At 51.7% G+C, this 24,319-nt stretch overlaps 2 protein-coding genes across 2 annotated transcripts in view; one reads left to right on the forward strand and one right to left on the reverse strand.

The window, feature by feature from the left end:
• Positions 1–24,319, reverse strand: part of LOC116835240 (scavenger receptor cysteine-rich domain-containing protein DMBT1-like) — a 633,172-nt gene that overhangs the window by 267,874 nt on the left and 340,979 nt on the right. The window lies entirely within an intron of this gene.
• The window catches only part of LOC116835294 (scavenger receptor cysteine-rich type 1 protein M160-like), a 225,170-nt gene that overhangs the window by 16,219 nt on the left and 184,632 nt on the right, over positions 1–24,319 (forward strand). The window contains 5 exon segments of the mRNA XM_075071406.1: positions 1,154–1,477; positions 4,869–5,192; positions 7,396–7,725; positions 11,806–12,135; positions 23,380–23,709. Of these exon segments, the coding sequence (XP_074927507.1) occupies positions 1,154–1,477; positions 4,869–5,192; positions 7,396–7,725; positions 11,806–12,135; positions 23,380–23,709 (1,638 nt within the window).

A 24,319-nucleotide genomic window follows, 5' to 3' on the forward strand; every position in this document is an offset into this window, starting at 1 on the left:
TGGATACCTAGGCAGAGTGGGTGTGTTCATGTAAATACAATCTGGTACTGAAGCCTTTCCCCCTCCCCAGCTCATCACTAGCTGTTAGGGGAGAGCTCATTCAGACCCTGCTTACCTGTAGCTTGTTCTGACTGTGCATCGCCAATCTCCAGTCTTCTAACGGGGCTCTGCTCTACTACCTGTGACTGTCTGTATTGGTGCTCCACAGGCACACTGAGAAGATCAGGTTAAGCCATGTTTCTGCATTGCAGCAATTCCTCTGGCCTAGTCCAGGATCTGTATCCCAGGTTGTAAATGGGCAAATTACAAGTTAGGGCTTCTCAAAATCCATCAGTATGGCAGCCTCTATCCCAGTGTGAGGACACAGCTGTCAGCCCAGCTCTGCCATCATTCATCTGAGACCGGTACTGGGCTGGCAGCACTAGACACGAGTGCATCAATGGCTGCCACAAAACGATGTTACCAATCAGTCGTGGCAAGTCAGGAGGAACCGCAGGGGCAGGTGTTTGCTTCAGGAGGGGGTCGATCTACTTGTAGGAAGTGTGCATTGCCTCTGCACTGGTCAGAACCATTGTCAGCCTTGTGAGCAGCAGGTTCCTGCCAGGCTTCACTGTGCTCCAGGCAATTCTAAGGGGGATGGACTTTGGGTGAGGTTTTCAGGGAGCTATGGAGCCAACTCATGTAAATGCAATTCTGATGTCAGGCTAAGGCAACCACTAATGACACGGGTGACTGTGTTCAGCTCCCAGTCACCAAGATTCTCATGTCAGCATCTGCTCCGCAGCATTGCACAGTATCATAGTGGAGCGAATACCAGCTCCAGGAGTGAGGGTGTGAATCAGCTCCCCAGGAGGTTCCTTCCAGCAGTGCGGGGGTTGATCTTTTTAAGTGCTCTAGTTGGAGCAGTAGGTCAGACTGCCATCCAGTCTGCCTAATTAGATGACAGCCTAACTAGGTGAGAGCTGGCTGGGAGGGGAGTGGACAAACTTCAACATTGCCGAAGTGATTAGCCTGGTCAGTGGTAAGGAGACCCTGACAGGCAATTGCTGTGTGCAGAGACTGGACAGAGGCGCTACATTCCCCAGCGACACGAGAGATCAGATGCACAGGAACCTCCCTGAATGTTTCTTCCTTTGGGTGTTTGCAGACTCAGGCATCTCAGCAGTGGCTCAGCTCCGACTGGCGAATGGCCCGAGTCGCTGCGCTGGGAGGGTCGAAGTGCTTCACAAGCAGCAGTGGGGAACCGTGTGTGATGACAGCTGGGGCTTACAGGATGCCGGAGTCGTGTGCAGGCAGCTGGGCTGTGGGACGGCGTTATCAGCCCCAGGAGGGGGTCACTTTGGACAAGGATCTGACCCTATCTGGCTGGACGATGTGAACTGTACAGGGACAGAAGTTGCCCTCTCCAGTTGCAGGGCTCGGCCATGGGGAGAGAATAACTGTAACCACGGAGAAGATGCCGGTGTGGTGTGCTCAGGTAACTTGCATCCATCATATCACTGTGGGTGGTGCAGGGATCGGGATGGGAATCTTTCAGCACAGCTCTGCTGTCTGAGTCACGGCTGACCCCAGTATGCTGCTAAGGGCTTGTACTGCAGGTTCAGGGAGCTGGTTCGGGGTCACAGTAAGTGTCGCTGTTCCCGTAGTGTCAGTAGGGACCCCATTTCCCCACACAGTTCTACATGCCTGTGCTGCAGGGAGCGGGATGGGGGCTCAGTAGGGGGCGCTCTGCCCTCCCAGTCAATGCTGGCTCCAGTGCCCCAGCACAGCACTTAGGGCCTGCACTGGAGGGAGAAGTACATGTGCCTCTGTGAGAGACCCTCTGTGGTTAAGCAGCCTCTGTGGTGCCTCTGTGGTGAAGCACTGGAATGGGTTACCTAGGGAGGTGGTGGAATCTCCATCCTTAGAGGTTTTTAAGGTCTGGATTGATAAACCCTTGGCGGGATGATTTAGTTGGGGTTGGTCCTGATGACCTCCTGAGGTCTCTTCGAACCCTAATATTCTATGATTCTATGACCCTCCCTGTCACTGATAGCTGTGATCCCCCTGCCCCACTACAGCACAGTGGGGCGCTGTGTAACCGTAGATCCCATTTGTGGGATTTGAAGTTGAATGGATCCTGCAGCCACTCAGGGATCCCTGTATGAAGTGTGGGGTTCCTATCCATGTCACTCCAGGTGATTTCCATTTCAGCTAATTACCCCTGAACCTGTAATTTGCCCCACTGTTGTGACTGGTGACAGGGTTCTTCCTCACTTCTTCTCCTACACGGCGCATGAGTTTCTGTGCCCTGTCTCTCATCTACCCTGTTCCACCCCACAGGTGGCTGCATGGTGGTGGTGAGGAGTAGGACTGTCAAGTTACTCAAAAAATAATAGTGATTAATTATGAGAGAAATAATTAATCATGATTAATCACAAAATTAATCACCCCTTTATACAATAATAGAATACCATTTATTTCAATTTTTTGGGATGTTTTCTACATTTTCAAATATATTGATTTCAATTACAACACAGAATACAAAGTGTACAGTGATCACTTTATATTTATTTTTGATTACAAATGTTTTCACTGTAAAAAAGAAACACAAGAAATAGTATTTTCAATTCACCTCATACAAGTACTGTAGTGCCAGCTCCTTATCAGGAAAGTTGAACTTACAAATGTAGAATGATTTACAAAGAATAACTGCAATCAATAATAAAATAATGTAAAATTTGAGATTGTAGAAGTCCACTGAATCCTACATCTTGTTCAGCCAATCGCTCAGACAGACAAGTTTGTTTACATTTGCAGGAGATAATGCTGCTTGGTTCTTGTTTACAATGTTACCTGGAAGTGAGAACAGGCATTCACAGAGCACTGTTGTAGCTGGTGTAGCAACATATTTATGTGCCAGATGTGCTAAAAATTTCTACGTCTCTTCATGCTTCGACCACCATTCCAGAGGACATGCATCCATGCTGATGATGGGTTCTGCTCGATAACCAACTAAAGCAGCGCAGACCTACAAATGTTCATTTTCATCATCTGAGTCACATGCAACCAGCAGGAAGTTGATTTTCTTTTTTGGTGATTCAGGTTCTGTAATTTCTGCATTGAAATGTTGCTCTTTTAAGACTTCTGAAAGCATGCTCCATGCCTTGTCCCTCTCAGATTTTGGAAGTCATTTCAGATTCTTAAATCTTGGGTTGAGTGCTGTAGCTAGCTTTAGAAATCTCACATTGGTACCTTCTTTGCATTTTATGATATTTGCAGTGAAAGTGTTATTAAAACGAAAACGTGCTGGGTCATCATCCGAGACTACTGTAACATGAAAGATATGGCAGAAGGCAAGTAAAATACATAGCAAGAGATACACAATTCCACCTCAAGGATTTCAGTCACAAATTAAATCAACACATTACTTTTTTAACGAGCATCATCATGATGGAAGCATGTCGTCTGGAATGGTGGCTGAAGCATGAAGGGGCATGTGAAAATTTAGCATATCTGGCATGGGAATACCTTGCAATGCAGCCTGGAAAAGTGCCATGCGAACGCCTCTTCTCACTTTTGGGTGACATTGCAAATAAGAAGCAGGCAGTATTATCTCTCGTAAATGTAAACAAACTTGTTTGTCTGAGCGATTGCCTGAACAAGAAGTAAGACTGAGAGGCTATGTAGGCTCTAAATTTTACATTTTTTTTTTGAGTGCAGTTATGTAACGAAAAAAATCAACATTTGTAAGTTGCACTTTCACAATATAGAGATTGCACTACAGTACTTGTATGAGGTGAATTGCAAAATACTATTTCTTTTACCACTTTTACAGTGCAAATATTTGTAATCCAAAATACAGTAAAAGCTTTTTTTTTCTGGCACTTCACCAGCTGGAAAGCTCTATAAGTTGGTATTTCTGATCTTCATTGAAATGCCAGTTTATAGTCCAGCTGGTGTGGGGCTGGCAGGGTGTTGAGGCGCAGAACAGGGTGTGGAGCATGGGCTCTGACATGGACTTGGGTGTGGGAGGGGGCTTAGGAGGTGGGAGTGAGTGTAGGGTGTAGGATCTGGGGGCTGCTCACCTTGGATGGCTCTTCTCAAGCAGCTTCCTGTCCTGGTCTCTGGCTACTCCTACCCGGAGGTGCTTTAGGCTGCTCTGCGTGCTGTGCCCACCCAGTGCTGGCTGCACAGGTCCCATGGGCTGGGAACTATGGCCAACGGGAGCTGTGGGGGCAGCACCTGTGGAAGGAGGGAGAGCGCCAAGCTGCCTGCCTCTCTTCCCCCCTAGGAGCAGCTGGGACAAGTAGCCACTTGTGGGGAGCTGCCCGAGGTGAGTGGCCACCGGATCTGGCACACTGCACCTTATACTGCACCTCAACTGCCTGTCCTGAGCCCCCTCCCGCAACCCAACCCCCAGCCCCGCACTCCCTGCCGCACCCAAACTCCCTGCCTCTTAGTTAACCGGCAATTTTCATTTACCTGCATCCCCCATTCCCCCAACATACCGGATTAAACAACTTCAACAGTAATAATATAAAGTGAGAACTGTACACATTGTATTCTGTGTTGTAACTGAAATCAATATATTTGAAAACATAGATAAACATCCAAAATATTCAATATATTTCAATTGGTATTCTATTGTTTAACAGTGTGATTAAAACTGCAATTAATTGAAAATTTTTTTTTTAATCACAATTAATTTTTTGAGTTAATCTCATGAGTTACTGTGATTAATTGACAGAGAGTGAACCCCTAACAGGCTGCTGCAGAGGCTGTTCAGACCCATCAGTGGGAGGCCCTAAATTCATCAGTGACACTAGTGATCAGATGCACAGGAAACTCCCTGAGTGTTTATTCCCTTGGGGTGTTTCAACATTCAGGCATTTCAGAAGTGGCTCAGCTCCGACTGGTGAACAGCCCGAGTCGCTGCGCTGGGAGGGTTGAGGTGCTTCACAACCAGCAGTGGGGAACCGTGTGTGATGACAGCTGGGACATAACTGATGCTGGAGTCGTGTGCAGGCAGCTGGGCTGTGGGACGGCATCATCAGCTTCAGGAGAGGCTCGATTTGGGCAAGGATCTGACCGTATCTGGCTGGATGATGTCAACTGCGCAGGGACCGAAGCTGCCCTTTCTGATTGCAGGGCTAGGCCTTGGGGAGACAATAATTGTAACCACGGAGAAGATGCCGGTGTTGTGTGCTCAGGTAACTCTCATCTACCACCATATGTGTTGCAGGAAGCAGGCTGGGAAGCTCATTATGGGGCCTTGTCCCCTCACAGCCAGTGCTGACCCCAGCATGATGCTTGGTGCCTGTGCTTCAGGGAGCAATATGGAGGTTCCAGTAGGGAGCGCTCTCCTCTCAGTCTGTGCTGACCCTAATTCCCCTGTGCGGTTCTATGGGTCTGTGCTGCAGGGAGTAGTGTGTGGGCTCAGTAGGGGAGGCTCATGCTCTCCCCTTGAAGTCAGTGCTGGCCCCAGTGCCCTAGTGCGGTGCTACAGGGCCTGTGCTGCAGGTAGGGGGGTGTCAGTACGGGGCATCTCCCTTTACAATTGTGCTGGCACTAATGCCCTAGTGTGGTGCCATGGGCCCATAGCATGAGGAAGCCTTGTCTGTGCCCCCTGGGGGACAGCTCTCTGACTCCCTTGGCCACAAGCCATACAAGCCGTGCCCTCTAGGCTTTGTGTTGGGGGGTGACCTTTCTCCAGGTGGCAATAGGCACACTTCACTCCTCGGCCCTCCTGCAGTACCCAGATCCTGTGCTCCTGGGCATTCAGAGGAGTCACAGGTCTGATACACCTAAAGGAACAGGGTCCCAAGGGGACCAGCTCCACCTCTCATTTCTGCCTGAATCAAGACACAGTTCCAGATCCCTTCATAGTGATACCAAGGACAAGTGATTTCACAGAGCTGTCAGGGGAGAGCTCATTCTGACCTCGCTCACCTCTAGTTTGTTCACTCATCTGATTGTGCATCCTCAAGTCTTGTAACGGGGCTCTGCTCCACCACCTGTGACTGTCTGTATTGCTGCCCCACAGGCACAGTGAGAAGATTGGGCTAAGCGAAATCTCTACATTGCAGCAGTTCCTGTGACCAGTCCAGTCAGAGGCCCATTAAACCTAGTCCAGGATCTGCGTCCCTGGTTCTAAATGGGCAGATACAAGTTAGGGGTTCTGAAAATCCATCAGCACGCCAGTCTCTCTATCCCAGAGTTGCTCCCCCTGTGTGAGGACACAGCTGTCAGCCCAGCTCTGCCATCATTCATCTGAGACTGGTACTGGGCTGGCAGCACTAGACATGAGTGCAGCAACGGCTGCCAGAAAATGATGTTACCAAGTCAGTTGTGGCAAGTCAGCAGGAACCGCAGGGGCAGGTGTTTGCTTTGGGAGGGCCCGATCTGCTTGTAGGAAGTGTGCATTGCCTCTGCACTGGTCGGAACCATTGTCAGCCTGGTGCACAGCGGTTTCCTGCCAGGCGTCCCTGCGCTCCAGGCAGTTCTAAGGGGGATGGACTCTGGGTGACATTTTCAGGGAGCCCTGGAGCCAACAGATGTAAATTCGATGCTGAAGTCAGGCTAAGGCACCCACGAATGACTTTGGTGACTGTGTTCAGCTCCCAATCACCGAGATGCTAATGCGAGCGTCTGCCCCCCAGCACTGCACTTTATCGCAGTGGAGCAAATACCAGCGCCAGGAGTGAGGGTGTAAATCTGCTCCCCAGGAGGCTCCTGCCAGCAGTGCGGGGGGTGATCTTTTAAAGTGCTTTAGTGGGAGCAGTAGGTCAGACTACAGTCCAGTCTGCCTAACTAGGTGACGGCCAAGCTAGGTGACAGCCATAGGTGCCAACTCCGTTGGTGCTCCGGGGTGCCCCCTGGCCCAGCTCACCTCTGCCTCCTCCCCTGAGCGCACCGCATGCCTGTTTTTTCTCCCCTAGCTCCCAGTGCTTGCGCTGCAATACAGCTGTTTCTTGCAGCTGGAAGGGAGTGGGGCGGGGAGAGAACGCAGCTTGCTTGGGAAAGAGGCGGGGCCAGGGTGGGGATTTGGGGAAGGGGTCCAATACGGGCAGGGAGGGTGTGGAGTTGGGGCAGGGACTTTGGGGAAGGGGTTGGATTGGGGGCGGGGCAGGAGTGAGTAAAGGGTGGAGTCAGCCCAAGGGTCGGGGTGTGTGAGCACCCACTGGCGCCCTGGAAAGTTGGTGCCTACAGTAACAGCTGGCTGGGAGGGGAGTGGACAAACTTCAGCATTGCCCAAGTGATTAGTCTGGTCAGCGGTGGGGAGCCCTTGACAGGCAGTTGCTGTGTGCAGAGACTGGTCAGATCCGCCAGCAGGAGATGCTACGTTCCCCAGTAACAAGAGAGATCAGATGCACAGGAAGCTCCCTGAGTGTTTCTTCCCTGGGGTGTTTGCAGATGCTGAAATCTCAGAAGTGGCTCAGATCCGACTGGTGAACAGCAGGAGTCGCTGTGCTGGGAGAGTCGAGGTGCTTCACAACCAGCAGTGGGGAACTGTGTGTGATGACAGCTGGGACTTACAAGATGCTGGAGTCGTATGCAGGCAGCTGGGCTGTGGGACGGCGTTATCAGCCCCAGGAGGGGCTCGATTTGGACGAGGGTCAGACCAGGTCTGGCTGGATGACATCAACTGCGCAGGGACAGAAGTTGCCCTCTCCAGTTGCAGGGCTCGGCCTTGGGGAGAGAATAACTGTACCCATGGAGAAGATGCAGGTGTTGAGTGCTCAGGTAACTTGCATCCATCATGTCACTGTGGGTGGTGCAGGGATCAGGCTGGGAAGCTTTCAGCAAAGACCCAGCTCTCCTGTCTGAGTCAGTGCTAACCCCATTGCTCCAGCATGGTGCTAAGGGCCTGTACTGAAGGTAGGAGAGTGTCAGTAGGGGGCCCCTAGCATGAGGAAGCCTTGTCTGTGCCTGCTGGGGGTAGCTCCCCGACTCCCTTGGCTACAAACCACACAAACCATTCCCTCTAGGCCTTGGGGAGGGGGTGACCTATCTCCAGGTTGGCAGTAGGCACACTTCACCCCTCAGGCCTCCGAGCGTCCCTCTGCAGCACCCAGTCCTTCTCTGGCTGGGCATTCATAGCAGTCACAGATCTGCTGCTCCCAAGGGACCACGGTCCCAAGGTAACCAGGTCCTCCTCCCATCTCTGCCCCAATCAACACACAGCTCTGGATCCCTTCATAGTCACACCAAAGACAAGAGATTTCACAGAGTGTAGAGGTTTGAGGGGTAGGAAGGAGAAGGCTTGGAAAGAAATTGTTCCATGGCCAATGAAATCATACCATGTTGACTAGAGCCTAGACTCACTGAATGAGATACTTTTCTGTCTGGTAGAGCAACGCTCACCCCACAGTCCTTCCAGGGTTTTACTCCAGGCTTAGTGTTTGTCTCAGGAATGAGATCACAGCTATCAGCTGCCTCCTGGGTGAAAGGGAGCTCTTGTCCCCTCTCCTCTTTCTTTGTAGGTACGGACCATTGTCCCTTCCCAGAGCCGGTCTCTCTTCAGAGACTTGTGCTGTGGGTCCTTTGTCTTTATTAGTTCTCAGGCCTCTATTGGGCCCATACAGTGAATATAGCCTGTCTCCGGCTGTGCTTTGTTCTATGTTGCGTTTGGCTCAGCCGAAGGGATTGCCATGGCGCAGGTGACAAGCTTCACTTCAACACTTCTGGAACCTCATATTCTCCATTTTACATCTCTCCTCAACTATGTCCCATCCAAATATCTTGCCTCCGTTAGGTCAACCAGTGGGCTGCTGGTTCTTGATAGAGACCTCACATGCCACCTTTGGTGAGCTATTGTGCATATATCTCCCCCAGGGGATCCCTGTATAACTCTAGGCATCCCTGTGTCCTCTGCCAGTTGGCAGTTAGTTATCTCTGAGCCAGTCTCCCTCTTTGGCACAATGGGGACCTGGGGAACTGCAGCTTCCAGTGGTTGGATTTGGTGTCAATGGAGCCTGGAGCTACTCACTCAAACTAAAAATCCAGGGCCAATTTCTCAAGAGTCCGGTTCCTAATGACTGCGTTCTGGTGGATTTGCATTTTAGGGAATTAGTCCTGAAGTTGTAACTTCCCCAAGAGCTGGACACAGGAGACGCAATTCTTCCTCACTTCCTGCCCTACACAGCCTACATATTTCCCTGTCCTGTTTCTCAATTGCCCTGTCCTACCCCAGAAGTGGCTGCATGTCAGTGGGAGGAGTATTCTTCTTTTGTGTATGTTACAAGTCTATATTTATGTTACAAGTCTTCTTTTGTGTATGTTACAAGTCGATATTCTGCCGGTGGTGTCGGAAGCAACCAGGGCCAGTTTCCTTTTCAGCAATATAACACAAATCTGGCTTGAGCATCCACCCAGTAACCTGGTACAATTACACACCACTCCCTGGGTGCTTCTACAAGGGAAAGCTTATCCTCTTGCAAGAAAAGAAACTTTTTTTATAAAAGGTTTGAATCCCCCCGGCATTAACTTGGGAAAATGCCACATCAGGATTTATAAACATAAAACCATGAGCAAAACACCTACGCCGGAGTATTTTGGGCAGTGTCTTTTGCCTCAGGTTCTAGAGTCCAGCATCGAAAAGTTCCTTTAAGATGCCCCTCCGTTCTCCCTCCACTGCATCTCACTCACTGTGGTTGTCCTTGGTTAATGAAGACCCAGAGTTCAGAGGTGCACCTGTGTGAGTTCAGCTCCTACCATGGGGGCAGGGAGGAGAGTGCCTGGCTCGCTCTGCTGTCTGGATGCTTGCTATGGTAGCAGCTGCCCTGTGAGCCTCTCACCACTCTGCTGGCCCTCACCTTCTGCTGCCCCCGGCCTCTCCACTGTGACCTCTGCAGGTCGCTCTCTTGAGGCTCCACCCAGCTCTCAGTGACTGTCAGCTCTTAGTGGGGAACCCTCAGTGCTGAAGCAGGCTGGGCAGAAACGCTGTCTCACAGCAGGTGATTTCAGCTCTGGTGATCACTGAAACCAAAAAGACTCCTAATGGAGCCTTAATTAACTGTATCTTTGAAGAGTGGTGAGGGGCAGATTGAACCGTGCTTAGACCTCTTACACAGAGCCCACACCCCTCAGCAGGAACACCCATCTCCACCCCCTCTCACTCTTGATAGGGGTTTGGTATCTGAGCCCCCTGGTTAGTGAGTTCAGTTGAGTTGTGGGTGACCCCCCCAGTCAGGGCAGGCTAAGTACAGTTCTGCTGCCCTTTACTCAGACAATCAGGACAACAATATTTTACTACCTTGTATTCAAGTACTACAGTGATTTGTAACTAGCATCAGCCAACGCATCTCTGTCTGCTGGATACCTAGGCAGAGTGGGTGTGTTCTTGTAAACACACTCTGGTCCTGAAGCCTTTCCCCCTCCCCAGCTTATCACTAGCTGTCAGGGGAGAGCTCATTCCCACTTTGCTTACCTCTATCTCAGGGTGGGCAAAGTGTTTGTCCTGAGGGCCACATCTGGATGGGGAAATTGGATGCAGGGCCATAAATGCAGGGCTGGGGCAGGGGGTTTGGTGCTGGAGGGGTGTGAAGTATATCAGGATGTTCAGGGCAGTGGGTTGGGGCACAGGAGGAGCGTGGGTTCAGAGGGGACTCAGGGCAGGGGGTTGGGATGCAGGACGGTTGTAGGGTGTGGCAACGAGCTGAGGGCAGGGGGTTGGGGTGCAGGAGGAGTGTGGATGCAGCAGGGGGTTGGGGTGCAGGCAGGGTGAGGTGGGGGTTCAGGCTGTGGGCTCTGGCTGACGGCCACTTACCTGGAGTGGCTCTGGGGTGTCAGCGGCACGCACCAGAGCCACGGCAGGCTCCCTGCTTGCCCTGGCTCCGCGCTGTGTTGCACTGCTCCCACAAGTGGCCGGCGGCGTGTCCCTGCGGCCCCTGGAGGAGGGCAGAGGGCTTTGTGCGCTGACCTCGGCTGTGGTACCTCCCCTAATGCTTCTATTGGCTGTGCTTCCCCTGTTTCTGGTCAATGGGTCCTGCGGGGGGCGGTGCCTACAGGCGAGGGCAGCGCATGGAGCCATCTGTTGTCCCTCTTGCACCCAGGGGCCGCAGGGACATGATGCTGGCTGCTTCTGGTAGAGTTGCGGGCCCCCCCGGCACTACGTTCATGGAAATCCTATGGGCTGGACCCAAGCTCTGATGGGCCAGATCCGGCCCGTGGGCCGTAGTTTGCCCACCCAAGCTCTAGCTTGTTCAGCCATCGGACTGTGCATCCTCAAGGTCCAGTCTTGTAACGGAGCTCTGCTCCACCACGTGTGACTGTCTGTATTGCTGCCCCACAGACACACTGAGAAGATCAGGCTAAGCCACGTTTCTGCATTGCAGCAGTGCTTCTGGCCAGTCCAGTCAGGGGCCTAATAAGACTAGTCCAGGATCTGCGTCCCAATTTGTAAAGGGGCAGATACACGTTAGGGTTCTGAAAATCCATCAGCACGGCAGTGTCTCTATCCCAGAGTTGCTGCCTGCAGGTGAGGACACCAGCGCCAGGAGTGAGGGTGTAAATCTGCTCCCCAGGAGGTTTCTGTCAGCAGTGCAGGAGGTGATCTTTTTAAGTGCTCTAGTGGGAGCAGTTGATCAGACTGCCGTCCAGTCTGCCTAACTAGGTGACAGCCTAGCTAGGTGAGAGCTGGCTGGGTGGGGAGTGGACAAACTTCAGCATTAGTCTGGGCAGTGGTGGGTAGCCCTTGACAGGCAGTTGCAGTATGCAGAGACAGGTCAGATCCGTCGGCAAGAGATGCTACGTTCCCCAGCGACAGGAGAGATCAGATGCACAGAAATCTCCCTGAGTGTTAATTCCCTTGGGTGTTTGCAGACGCTGGCATCTCAGAAGTGGCTCAGCTCCAACTGGTGAACGGGCCAAGTCGCTGCGCTGGGAGGGTCGAAGTGCTTCACAACCAGCAGTGGGGAACCGTGTGTGATGACAACTGGGACTTACAGGATGCCGGAGTTGTGTGTAGGCAGCTGGGCTGTGGGACGGCGTTATCAGCCCCAGGAAGGGCTCGATTTGGGCGAGGATCAGACCGTATCTTGCTGGATGATGTGAACTGCACAGGGACAGAAGTTGCCCTCTCTGATTGCAGGGCTCGGCCTTGGGGAGAGAATGACTGTACCCATGGAGAAGATGCTGGTGTTGTGTGCTCAGGTAATTTGCATCCATTATATCACTGTGGGTGGTGCAGGGATCGAGCTGGGAAGCTTTCAGCACCAACTCAGCTCTCCTCTCTCAATCAGCGTTGACCCCGGTGCCCCAGCATGGTGCTAAGGGCCTGTACTGCAGGTAGGGGGGTGTCAGTAGGGGGCACTCTCCGTTTGCACATGTGCGGGCCCCAATGCTCCAGTGCAGTGTCATGGGCCCCTAGCATGAGGAAGCCTTGTCTGTGCCTGCTAAGGGGCAGCTCTCTAACTCCCTTGGCCAAAGGCCACACAAGCAAATGCCCTCTAGACCTTGGCAATACACACACTTCACCCCTCGGCCCTCTGAGCGTCTCCCTGCAGCACCCACTCCCTGTCGTGCTGGGCATTCACAGCAGTCACAGATCTGCTGCTCCCAAAGGAAGAGGGTCCCAAGGTAACCAGCTCCACCTCCCATCTCTGCCCTAATCAACACACAGCTCTAGATCCCTTCTAGATCTCGATCTAGACTGTTTTCAATAGTACTAGATGACAGAACAAGGAGTAATGGTCTGAGGTTGCAGAGGGGGAAGTTTAGGTTGGATATTAGGAAAAACGTTTTCACTAGGAGAGTGGTGAAATATTGGAATGGGTTACCTAGGGAGGTGGTGGAATCTCCTTCCTTAGAGGTTTTTAAGTTCAGGCTTGACAAAGCCCTGGCTGGGATGATTTAGTTAGGTTTGGTCCTGCTTTGAGCAGGGGGTGGGACTAGATGATCTCCTGAGGTTCCTTCCAACCCTGATATTCTATGATTCTATAGTCACAGCAAGTACAAGTGATTTCACAGAGTGTAGAGATTCGAGGGGTAGCAAGAAGGGTTGGAAAGAAATGGTTCCATGGCCAATAAAATCATACCACGCTGACTAGAGCCTAGACTCATTGAATGAGATACTTTTCTCTTTGTTAGAGCAACGCTCACCCCACAGTCCTTCCAGGGTTTTACTCCAGGCTTGGCTGTGATCTCCTATTCCTGAGACAAACGCTGTCAGCCACCTCCTGGGTGAAAGGGAGCTCTTGTCGCCTCTTCTCTTTCTTTGTAGGTACAGACCATTGTCTGTTCCTGAGTCCAGCAACCAAAAGTTCCTTTAGTGTGCACCTCCCTTCTCCCTCCACCGCACCCCAATGACAGTGGTTTTCCTTGGTTAATGAAGGCCAAGATTTCTTCTTCAAGTGCTGTAACTGTGGGTGCTCCACTCCACGTGACGGTGATTTCCAGTATCGTTGACCAGAGATCTTTGGTAGCAGTGCCTTGTCGGGACGCAAGCTGTCAGCTGCTGTCTTGTGGCATCATTAGGGTCTGTCTGAGCACGCTTGTCCTGCATCCCCCTCTCAGTTCCTTCTCAACCGTCCTTGGCTGGAGACAGGACTCGGGCAGTGCTGAATTTCTTTCCTGGTAACTGAAGGAAAAAAAATAGAAATAGTTAGATAGAAATATCCCAGTTCTTTCCCTTTCTTTAGAATAGTTTGTTAGTTTTAAAAAAAACAACAGTCCCCCCCCCATTTCTTTCATGTTCATCTCCCGTTGAGACTCTGCCCCCCAGGCATTCATAGTTCCAAGATGCTGGGTGTCACGGAGTTTGGGGGAGGCAAGGCCCTGCACCCCCGGTTTCCTGTGATTCACCATGACTCTTAGCCAGCCAGTAAAACAGAAGGTTTATTTAGATGACAGGAACACAGACCAAGACAGGTCTTGCAGGTACAGACAACAGTACCCCCTCAGTTAGGTCCATCTTGGGGGGCAGGGAGGCCAGATTGTCTCTGCCCCTCACCCCATGTCCCCAGCCAGCTACAAACTGAAACTGTCCAGCCCCTCGTCTCCCTTTGTCCCTTTCCTGGGCCAGGAGATCACCTGATCTCTTTGTTCTCCAACATCTTCAGCTGGTACCTTTCTAGAGGAGGGGCCCAGGCCATTAATTGCCAGGAGACACAGTGTCGGCCATTCTCTGTCTAGACAGCATCACATCTGCCCTCTAAGGTTCTGCAATAATCACACTCCCTTCTCCCACCACCTAGATACTTAAGAACTGCATAGGGGAAACTGAGGCAGCTACAAAGTATTCAGAGAAAACATTATGAACATTCCCACTTTGTCACACCGGGGTCCTTGTGTTTCAAGAAATGTGGCTCCTGCAAGGAGCTTATGCTGTGGTCTGACGGACACTCACTGTGCGTGAAGTGTTTTGGTGAGTCTGTACCAGTCTGAAAACCAGGGCTCGCTGTGACAGGGACTTGCAGCTTAAAATGCTCCTTATGGAGAAATCTCTGCAGCCGCCAACGGACACGGGCACAAGTAAACCTTCTCCCTCAAGGTCCCCTGCTAGGTCGGAACCTACCAGGAGTGCAGGTTCACCCTCTCAAGTGAAGAGGCAGGAAGGCCGAACTTCTCCGCACAGAGACCTTCAGAAGGGTAAAGGATCTCCAGCGAAATCTCTCCCCCCACTGCTGACAGTGCCCAAAACCAGCACCTCTGACCTCCCCAGCACCTCAGCAGCGGTTCACACAGGGTGCAGAAGCAGAGAGCCGACTTCCCACAGCGGGAAGCTCTCCTCGGCACCAGTCCCGCCGGCACCGAGGATGGACCCAGTAGCGGTGGAACGTTCCACCCCAGTCCAACAAGAACGTCAGCATCAAGCCTGACCATCACCCCCGCAGCAGACGGGGAACCCATGCAGAGCACCTATAAACAGCTGGCAGCGCCCACTAAAGCTAAACAATAATTGCTGCGGATATCGGCTCACACTCCACGCCCCGCGGCACCGCAGTCCATGGAGCAACAACAATTTTTAAATCAAGCTGACATCTCCATGGCCCCAGAGCCTGACTCTCCGCTCCTAGACACCAAGGGCTCACTCTTTGAACAGCCGCTCTTGCCACCTGACCTGGCCACCCTCACTGACAGTGAGAATGACATGCAGCAGCAGGCAGTGTTCTCCCCTCCTGATTTTCCTCCCTCACCAGAGCCATATCTATCTCAAGGCATGTCACCCCACAAGAACCAGCCTCAGTTTCCCTACTTTGTCTCCCCATGGGCGGGTCCCCACTTTTCCTACCCTATGCATTGGCCTCAGCGGTACCCTTGATCAGCCCCTGCTGCTACTCCTCACAGATGCTTCACCAGACCGCAGGTCTGTTCTGCACCTCTATCTCCACCTCCATCTACATCTAGAGCTCCTGAACCGCCCCTCGAAGATGTGGGCTATGAACCTTTCCCTGAATCACTTGCTCCTAACTCGCCATCAGCTGCAGATGAAGTTCTCCTGCCTCCACCTCCACAGAATGTGGACAGTTTTAAGCAATTCCAGGAACTTTTCAAGAGAGCGGCACTCAGCCAGGACATTCCTTTAGAGGAAGTCCAGGAGACACAACACAGACTCCTGAAAATCCTCTAACCCTCTGCACCTTCAGAGATCATGCTACCCATAAATGAAGCCCTCCTGGAACCAGCTGACACTCTATGGCAGACCTCTGCCTCCATTCCACCAACATGCAAAAAGGCTGTATGTAAATATTATATACCTGCTAAGGACGTAGATTTCTTATTTTCCCACCCACAACCCAACTCTCTTGTGGTGGATGCAGCAACACATACAATAAAGCAGCCACAATACTGGCCTACTCTGCAAGACAAGGACCTCAAACGGTTTGACCTCCTGGGCCGCAAAGTTTACACTTCCTCCACTCTGCAATTCAGAATTGCAAATTACTGCGCTCTCCTCGCAAGCTATGACTACGACAACTACAACACGCTATTTGATTTTATCTCCCATATCCCAGAGAATAGAAGAGCGGACTTTAAATCAGTCCTTGCCGAAGGTCATCTGGTGTCCAGGACAGTGCTACAAGCATCCCTGGACATGGCAGACACAGCAGCCTGCACTGCCACCACTGCGGTGGTGATGCGCAGGTCTTTGTGGCTGTCTGCATCTGGTATCCCCAAAGATCTGCAGGCCAAAGTGGAGGACCTTCCCTTTGATATAACACAGATATGGTTTGAATACCCACCCAGTAACCTGGGACAATTACACACCACTGTGTGTTCTACGAGGCAAAGCTTCCTCTCTTGGAAGGACAGGGTCTAAGTGCAGAAAAGAAACTTTTTGATAAAAGGAGGGAAGCCCCCCCAGCATTAACTAGGGAAGATGCCAAAAACAGGATTTAGAAACATAAAACCATGAGCAAAACACCTCCCCCAGAGTAGGTTGGGCAGTGTCTTTTCCCTCAGGTTCTTAAGTCCAGCAACCAAAAGTTCCTTTAAGTACCCCTCCCTTCTCCCTCCACCGCACCCCACTCACAGTGGTTGTCTTTGGTTAGTGAAGAGCCAGAGTTCAGAGGTGCACCCGTGTGAGTTCAGCTCCCACCATGGGGCGGGGAGGAGAGCGCCTGGCTCGCTGTGCTGTCTGGGTGCTTGCTCTGGTAGCAGCTGCCCTGTGAGCCACTCACCACTCTGCTCACCCTCACCTTCTGCTGCCCATGGCCCCTCTACTGTGACCTCTGCAGGTCGCTCTCTTGAGGCTCCACCCCGCTCTCAGTGACTGTCAGCTCTTAATGGGGAAACCTCAGTGCTGAAGCAGCTGGGCAGAAACACTGTCTCCCAGCAGGTGATTTCAGCTCTAGTGATCACTGAAACCAAAAAGACTCCTAATGGAGCCTTACAATCATGGAATCATAGAATATTAGGGTTATGAGGGACTTCAGGAGGTCATCTATTCCAATCCCCTGCTCAAAGCAAGACCATCACCATCTAAATCATCCCACCCAGGCCTTTGTCAAGCCAGTCTTTAAAAGCCTCTAATGATGGAGATTCCACCACCTCCTTAGGTAACCCATTCCAGTGCTTCACCACCCTCCTAGTGAAATAGTGTTTCCTAATATCCAACCTAGATCTCCCCCACTGCAACTTGAGACCATTGCTCCTTGTTCTGTCATCTGCCACTGCTGAGAACAGCCGAGCTCCATCCTCTTTGGAACCACCCTTCAGGTAGTTGAAGGCTGCTATTAAATCCCCCCTTACTCTTCTCTTCTGCAAACTAAATAACCCCAGTTCCCTCATCCTCTCCTCGTAAGTCATGTGCCCCAGCCCTGTAATCATTTTCATTGCCCTCCTCTGGACTCTCTCCAATTTGTCCACATCTCTGCTGTAGTGTGGGGCCCAAAACTGGATGCAGTGCTCCAGGTGTGGCCTCACCAGTGCCAAATAGAGAGGAATAATCACTTCCCTCCATCTGCTGGCAAGGTTCCTACTAATACTGCAAAATATGCCATTGGCGTTCTCGGCAAGAAAGGCACACTGCTGACTCATATCCAGCTTCTCATCCACTGTAATTCCCAGGTCCTTTTCTGCAGAACTGCTGCTTAGCCAGTCTGTCCCCAGTCTGTAGCGGTGCATGGGATTCTTCCATCCTAAGTTCAGGACTCCACACTTGTCCTTGTTGAACCTCATAAGATTTCTTTTGGCCCAATCCTCTAATTTGTGTAGGTCCCTCTCTATCCTATCCCTACCCTCCAGCATATCTATCTCTCCCACCCCAGTTTAGTGTGATCTGCGAACTTCCTAAGGGTGCAATCCATAATATCATCCAGATCATTAATAAAGATGTTGAACAAAACCTGCCCCAGGACCAACCCCTTTGGCACTCCGCTTGATACCAGCTGTCAACTAGACATCGAGCCATTGATCACTACCCGTCGAGCCCGACAATTTAGCCAGACTCGTATCCACTGTGGCAAGGCACCTTCTCAGTCTCCCCAGCCTCCGCTGCTTTTAGCCCTGGCAAGACAGGGTTGGATAATATGGTCCCCTTTGGGGCACCGGAGGAGTCTGTTCCTTCTCTTTACCAGTCCTTTTTAGCTTATTTTTCTCTCTTGTGGGAGGGAATGCAGCCTCTCCTCCTGGTGAGGCTCCCTGTCTTGCTGCTCCTAACCTTCTGGCAGCAGGCCTTCTTCTCTCCCCCTCTCCTTCCTCCCAGGGAAGGGTTTAAAAAGGTCTCAGGCAACCCTGAGTTGGAATCAGCTGATCCTAATTCACCTCAGGTAGCTCCCTCTCAGCTGATTCTAATTGATACTTTGGCAACCCCTTCTCAGCTGAACCTGATTGACCTGTAGTTACTCCCCAGTTGATAGGGAGGAGGCCTTTTAATCCTCTGAGACTGATTTTTACCCCCACTCCCCTTGCAGCTGTCTGTCCTGAGTTTATCACACCACCTTATAGTCCATTCATCCAGTCCATACTTTTTTAACTTGCTGGCAAGAATACTGTGGGAGACCATATCAAAAGCTTTGCTAAAGGCAAGTTATAGCACATCCACCGCTTTCCCCATATCCACAAAGCCAGTTATCTCATCATAGAAGGCAATCAGGTTGGTCAGGCATGACTTGCCCTTGGTGAATTCATGTTGTCTGTTCCTGATCACCCCCCTCTCCTCCAAGTGCTTCAAAATGGATTTCTTGAGGACCTGCGCCATGATTTTGCCAGGAATGAAGTGAGTCTGACTGGTCTATAGGTCCCTGGGTTCTCTTTTTTAAATATGAGCACTATATTTGCCTTTTTTCCAATTGTCTGGGACCACACCTGATAGCCATGAATTTTCAGAGATAATGGCCAATGGGTCTGCAATCAGTCACCCAACTCCCTCAGCTCCCTTGGATGCATTATATATGGACCCACGGACTTGTGCATGTCCAGCTTTTCTAAATAGTATTTAACCTGTTCTTTCAATCACTGAGCACTGCTCACTTACTCCCCATGCTGTGTTGCCCAGTGCAGCAGTCTGGGAGCTCCCCTTGTCTGTGAAGACTGAGGCAAAAAAAGCATTGAGTACTTCAGATTTTCCACATCATATGTGACTATGTTGCCTTCCCCACACTTTCCCCGACCTTCTTCTTGTTGCTAACACACCTGTAGAAACCCTTCTTGTTACCCTTCACATCCCTTTCTAGCTGCAACTCCAGGTGTGCCTTGGCCTTCCTGATTACTCCCCTGTATGCTCTAGCAATATTTTTATACTCCTCCCTAGTCAACAGTCCAAATTTCCACTTCTTGTAAGCTTCCTTTTTGAGTTTAAGCTCACTGAAGATTTCCCTGTTAATCCAAGCTGATTGCCTGCCATGTTTGCTATTCTTTCTGCACTTTGGGATGGTTTGGTCCTGCGCCCTCAATAAGGCTGCTTTGAAATACAGGCAGCAGTTCTGGACTCCTTGCCCCTTAATATTAGCCTTCCAGGGGATCAGTTCACTAAGGGACTGCTTTCTGAAATCCAGGGTCTGTATTTTGCTACTCTTCTGTAGATGGCCGGACTCACCCCGGCAGCGCCTCCTGCTGATCTCTCAGAGAATTAGCTCATTCCAGCATCCGGAGCGCCCTCTGCAGGCTGGTGATCCATCTTCCAGCTTCTGGCCCCCATGTCCTGCCCAGGACCCCGGTGCCCCTTTAACTGGGTCTCCCCCTCCCAGAGGGACCTCCACCCCACTATCCCCACTTTGCCTCAGTATTGGCTACTGCCCAGTTTCCATCTAGCCCCCGTTCACTGGGGCAGACTGCAGTATCAGCCACTCATCATAGGCAAAGGGGTTTGGACCTGCTGCCTTTGGGCTACCCCTGGGCTGCCCCCTGCAACCCCCACTACCTCTTGGCCTTATTCTAGGCCGCAGCCTGTGGCTTTCCATGCAGGAGCTCCCCAGCTCCTCTGCCTTTCCCCAGCCCTGCTCCACTCTAGGTACTTTGTCTAGCTCCCTGCAGCCAGACCCTTCTCCCTCTACAGGAAGAGGGAGACTCTCCTGAGCTCCTGGCTCCCAGCCTCTTTATAGGGCCAACTGGGCTCTGATTGGGATCTGGCCACAGCTAAGCCTGCTTTCTCCCGATCAGCCCAGGCTTCTTGCCCCAAATACAGCCCTCTCCTGGGTTGTTTTAAGCCCCAGAAGGCAGGAGCGAGTAACCACCCCACTACATCTCCTTTTTTCCTTTTCTCAGGATCCTCAGCTCAACCATCTCATGGTCCCTGCTGCCTAGGTGGCCATCTGCTTCTACTTCCCCTACCAATTTTTCCCTCTTTGTAAGCAGCAAGTCAAGAGGAGCATGGCCCCTAGTCAGTTCCTCCAGCCCTTCTACCAGGAAGTTGTCCCCAACACTCTCCAAAACCTTCCTATATTGTCTGTGGACTGCTGTATTGCTCTCCCAGCCAGGGCCGCCCGGGGGGTGGGGGCAAGTGGGGCAATTTGCCCCAGGCCCCGGGCTCCGCAGGGGCCCCCAAGAGAACGACCGAGGCTCCCACCTTCGCCCCTCTCCTGGAGCCTCAGCGCAACAAGCAGCGTTCCCGCACGGCGCTGCACAGTCCATCCGGCGGGCCTCCTGAGCTCCGCCCCGCTCAGAGCCGTGTGGTCAGGGGGCGGGGCTGCGAGCTCCGGGCTGATTCTAAATTTTACATCTCTCGTCAACTGTGTCCCATAACAAACATCTTGCTCCATTTAGGTCGACCAGCGGGCTGCTGGCTCTTGGTAGAGACCTCACATACCACCTATTGGGAGTTATTGTGCATATATCTCACCCAGGGGATCCCTGTATAACTCAAGGCATCCCTGTGCCCTCTGCCAGTTGGCGTCTAGTTACCTCTGGGCAGACTCCTTCTCTGCGGCACAATTGGGACCTGGGTAACTGTAGCTCTTCCACTGTTAGATTTGGTGTCAATGGAGCCTGCGGCCACTCACTCAGACGAAAAATCAGGGCCAATTTCTCAAGAGTCCGGTTCTTATCACTGTGTGCTGGTGATTTCCATTTCAGGGGATAAGTCCTGAAGTTGTAACTTCCCAAGAGCTGGACACAGGAGATGCAATTCTTCCTCACTTCCTGTCCTACACACCTATTTATTTCCGTGTCCTGTTTCTCAGCTTCTCTGTCCTACCCCAGAAGTGGGTGCATGTCAGAGGGGGAGTCTTCTTTTGTGTATGTATGTCACAAGTCGATATCTATGTAACCCTTCTGCCAGTGACATCGGAAGCGACCAGGGCTGGCTTCGACATCCACGGGTTCCTTTCCAGCAAGATAACACAGATCGGCTTGAGCATTCATCCAGGAACCTGGTACAATTACACACCACCCCCTGGGTGCTTCTCTACAGGGAAAAGCTTCTCTCTTGCAGGCACAGAGCCTCAGTGCAGAAAAAGAAACCTTTTATAAAAGGGAGGAACCCCCCGGCATTAACTTGGAAACGGCCACACACACAGATTACAAACATAAAATCATGAAGCAAAACACCTACCCCGGAGTATTTTGGGCAGTGTATTTGCCTCAGGTTCTTGAATCCAGCAACTAAAAAGTTCCTTTAAGGTGCCCGTCCCTTCTCCCTCTCCACTGCACCATCCACTCACTGTGGTTGTCCTTGGTTAGTGAAGACCCAAGTTCAGAGGTGCACCCCGTAATGAGCTTTAGTGCCCTTTAGCACTAGCTGATGCTGAGAACCAGTGATACCTTGTAAAGAAGTTTTCTCAAAACTGGGTTTGTGCTGAGATGTGGAAGGTTTATTTTTCCCAGGTCTGCCTGTGGAGGGGAGCAAGTGGGGCAATTTGCCCTGGGCCCCACAGGGGCCCCCACGAGAATATAGTATTGCAATTTTTTTGTGGAAGGGGCCCCTGAAATTGCTTTGCCCCAGGCCCCCTGAATCCTCTGGGTGGCCCTAAGTTCCCAATTAGAAACAGGTCTGTGATCTGCAGACTTCACTTAGTTGTCCTTAATTAACTTGATCTTTAAAGAGTGTTGAGGGGCAGATTAAACCATGCCTAAACCTCTTACACTGAGCCCACACCCCTCAGCAGGAACACCCATCTCCACCCCCTGTCACTCTTGATAGCGGTCTGGGGTCTGAGCCCCCTGGTTAGTGGATTCAGTTCAGTTGTGGGTGACCCCCTCAGTCAGGGCAGGCTAAGCACAGTTCTGCTGCCCTTTACTCAGACAATCAGAACAACATTTCACTATCCCTGCATTCAAGTACTACAGCAATTTGTAACCCAGAACCAGCCATCACAGCTCTGTCTGCTGGATACCTAGGCAGAGTGGGTGTGTTCTTGTAAACACAGTCTGGTCCTGAAGACTTTCCCCCTCCCCAGCTCATCACTAGGTGTCAGAGGAGAGCTCATTCTGACCTTGCTTACCTCTAGCTTGTTCAGCCATCAGACTATGCATCCTTAAGGTCCAGTCTTCTAACTGGGCTCTGCTCCACCATGTGTGACCGTCTGTATTGCTGCCCCACAGGCACACTGAGAAGATCAGGCTAAGCCATGTTTCTGCATTGCAGCAGTACCTCCGGGCAGTCCAGTCAGGGGCCCATTAAGCCTAGTCTAGGATCTGCATCCCAGGTTGCAAACGGGCAGATACATGTTAGGGCTTCTGAAAATGCATCAGAACCAGTCTATCTATCCCAGAGTTGCTGCCACTCTGGGAGAACATAGCTGTCAGCCCAGCTCTGCCATCATTCATCTGAGACTAGTACTGGACTGGCAGCACTAGACACGAGTGCAGCAACGGCTGCCAGAAAATGATGTTGCCAAGTCAGTCGTGGCAAGTCAGAAGGAACTGCAGGGGCAGGTGTTTGCTTCAGGACAGGAGCAATCTGCTTGTAGGAAGTGTGCATTGCCTCTGCACTGGTCGGAACCATTGTCAGCCTGGTGCACAACAGGTTCCTGCCAGGCGTCCCTGCGCTCCAGGCAGTTCTAAGGGGGCTGGACTCTGGGTGACATTTTCAGGGATCTATGGAGTCAACACATGTAAATTCGATGCTGATGTCAGGCTAAGGCAACCACTAATAACACGGGTGACTGTGTTCAGCTCCCAATCACCAAGATGCTTATGTCAGCGTCTGCCCCGCAGCACTGGACAGTATCACACTGGAGCGAATACCAGCGGCCGGAGTAAGGGTGTAAATCTGCTCCCCAGGAGGTTCCTGCCAGCAGTGCAGGGGGTGATCTTTTTAAGTGCTCTAGTGGGAGCAGTAGGTCAGACTGCCGTCCAGTCTGCCGAACTAGGTGAGAGTTGGCTGGGAGGGGAGTGGGCAGATTTCAACATTGCCCAAGTGATTAGCCTGCTCAGTGGTGGGGAGCCCTTGACAGGAATTTGTTGTGTGCAGAGACCTGTTAGATCGGTCGGCAGGAGGCGCTATGTTCCCCAGGAATACGAGATATCAGATGCACAGGAACTTCCCTGAGTGTTTCTTCTCTTGAGTGTTTGCAGACGCTGGCATCTCAGAAGTGGCTCAGCTCAGACTGGTGAACAGCTGGAGTCACTGCGCTGGGAGGGTCGAGGTGCTTCACAACCAGCAGTGGGGAACTCTGTGTGATGACAGCTGGGACTTACAGGATGCTGGAGTCGTATGCAGGCAGCTGGGCTGTGGGACGGCGTTATCAGCCCCAGGAGGGGCTCGATTTGGGCGAGGATCAGACCGTATCTGGCTGGATGACATTCAATGCGCAGGGACAGAAGTTGCTCTCTCCGACTGCAGGGCTCAGCCTTGGGGAGAGAATAACTGTAACCACGGAGAAGATGCTGGTGTTGTGTGCTCAGGTAACTTGCATCCATTACGTCACTGTGGGTGGTACAGGGATCGGGCTGGGAAGCTTTCAGCACAAACACAGCTCTCCTGTCTGAATGCTCAGGTAGGTTGCATCCATTACATCAGGGTGGGTGGTGCAAGGATCAGGCTGGGAAGCTTTCAGTACAGACCCAGCTCTGCTGTCTGAGCCCTGGTCTACACGGCGGGGGGCATGGAGGGTGTTCAGCCTAAATTACGCAAGTTCAGCTACGCGAATAGCGTAGCTGAAGTCGACTATCTTTGGGTATGTCTACACTACAGGATTATTCCGATTTTACATAAACCGGTTTTGTAAAACAGATTGTATAAAGTCAAGTGCACGAGGCCACACAAAGCACAATAATTCGGCTGTGTGCGTCCATGTACCGAGGCTAGCGTCGATTTCTGGAACGTTGCATTGTGGGTAGCTATTCCATAGCTATCCCATAATTCCCACAGTCTCCCCCGCCCATTGGAATTCTGGGTTGAGATCCCAATGCATGATGGTGCAAAAACAGTGTCGCGGGTGATTCTGGGTAAATGTCGTTACTCAATCCTTCCTCCGTGAAAGCAATGGCAAACAATCATTTCGCGCCCTTTTTC

The sequence above is a fragment of the Chelonoidis abingdonii genome, chromosome 11 (assembly GCF_003597395.2).
Source record: "Chelonoidis abingdonii isolate Lonesome George chromosome 11, CheloAbing_2.0, whole genome shotgun sequence".
Taxonomy (NCBI): domain Eukaryota; kingdom Metazoa; phylum Chordata; order Testudines; family Testudinidae; genus Chelonoidis; species Chelonoidis abingdonii.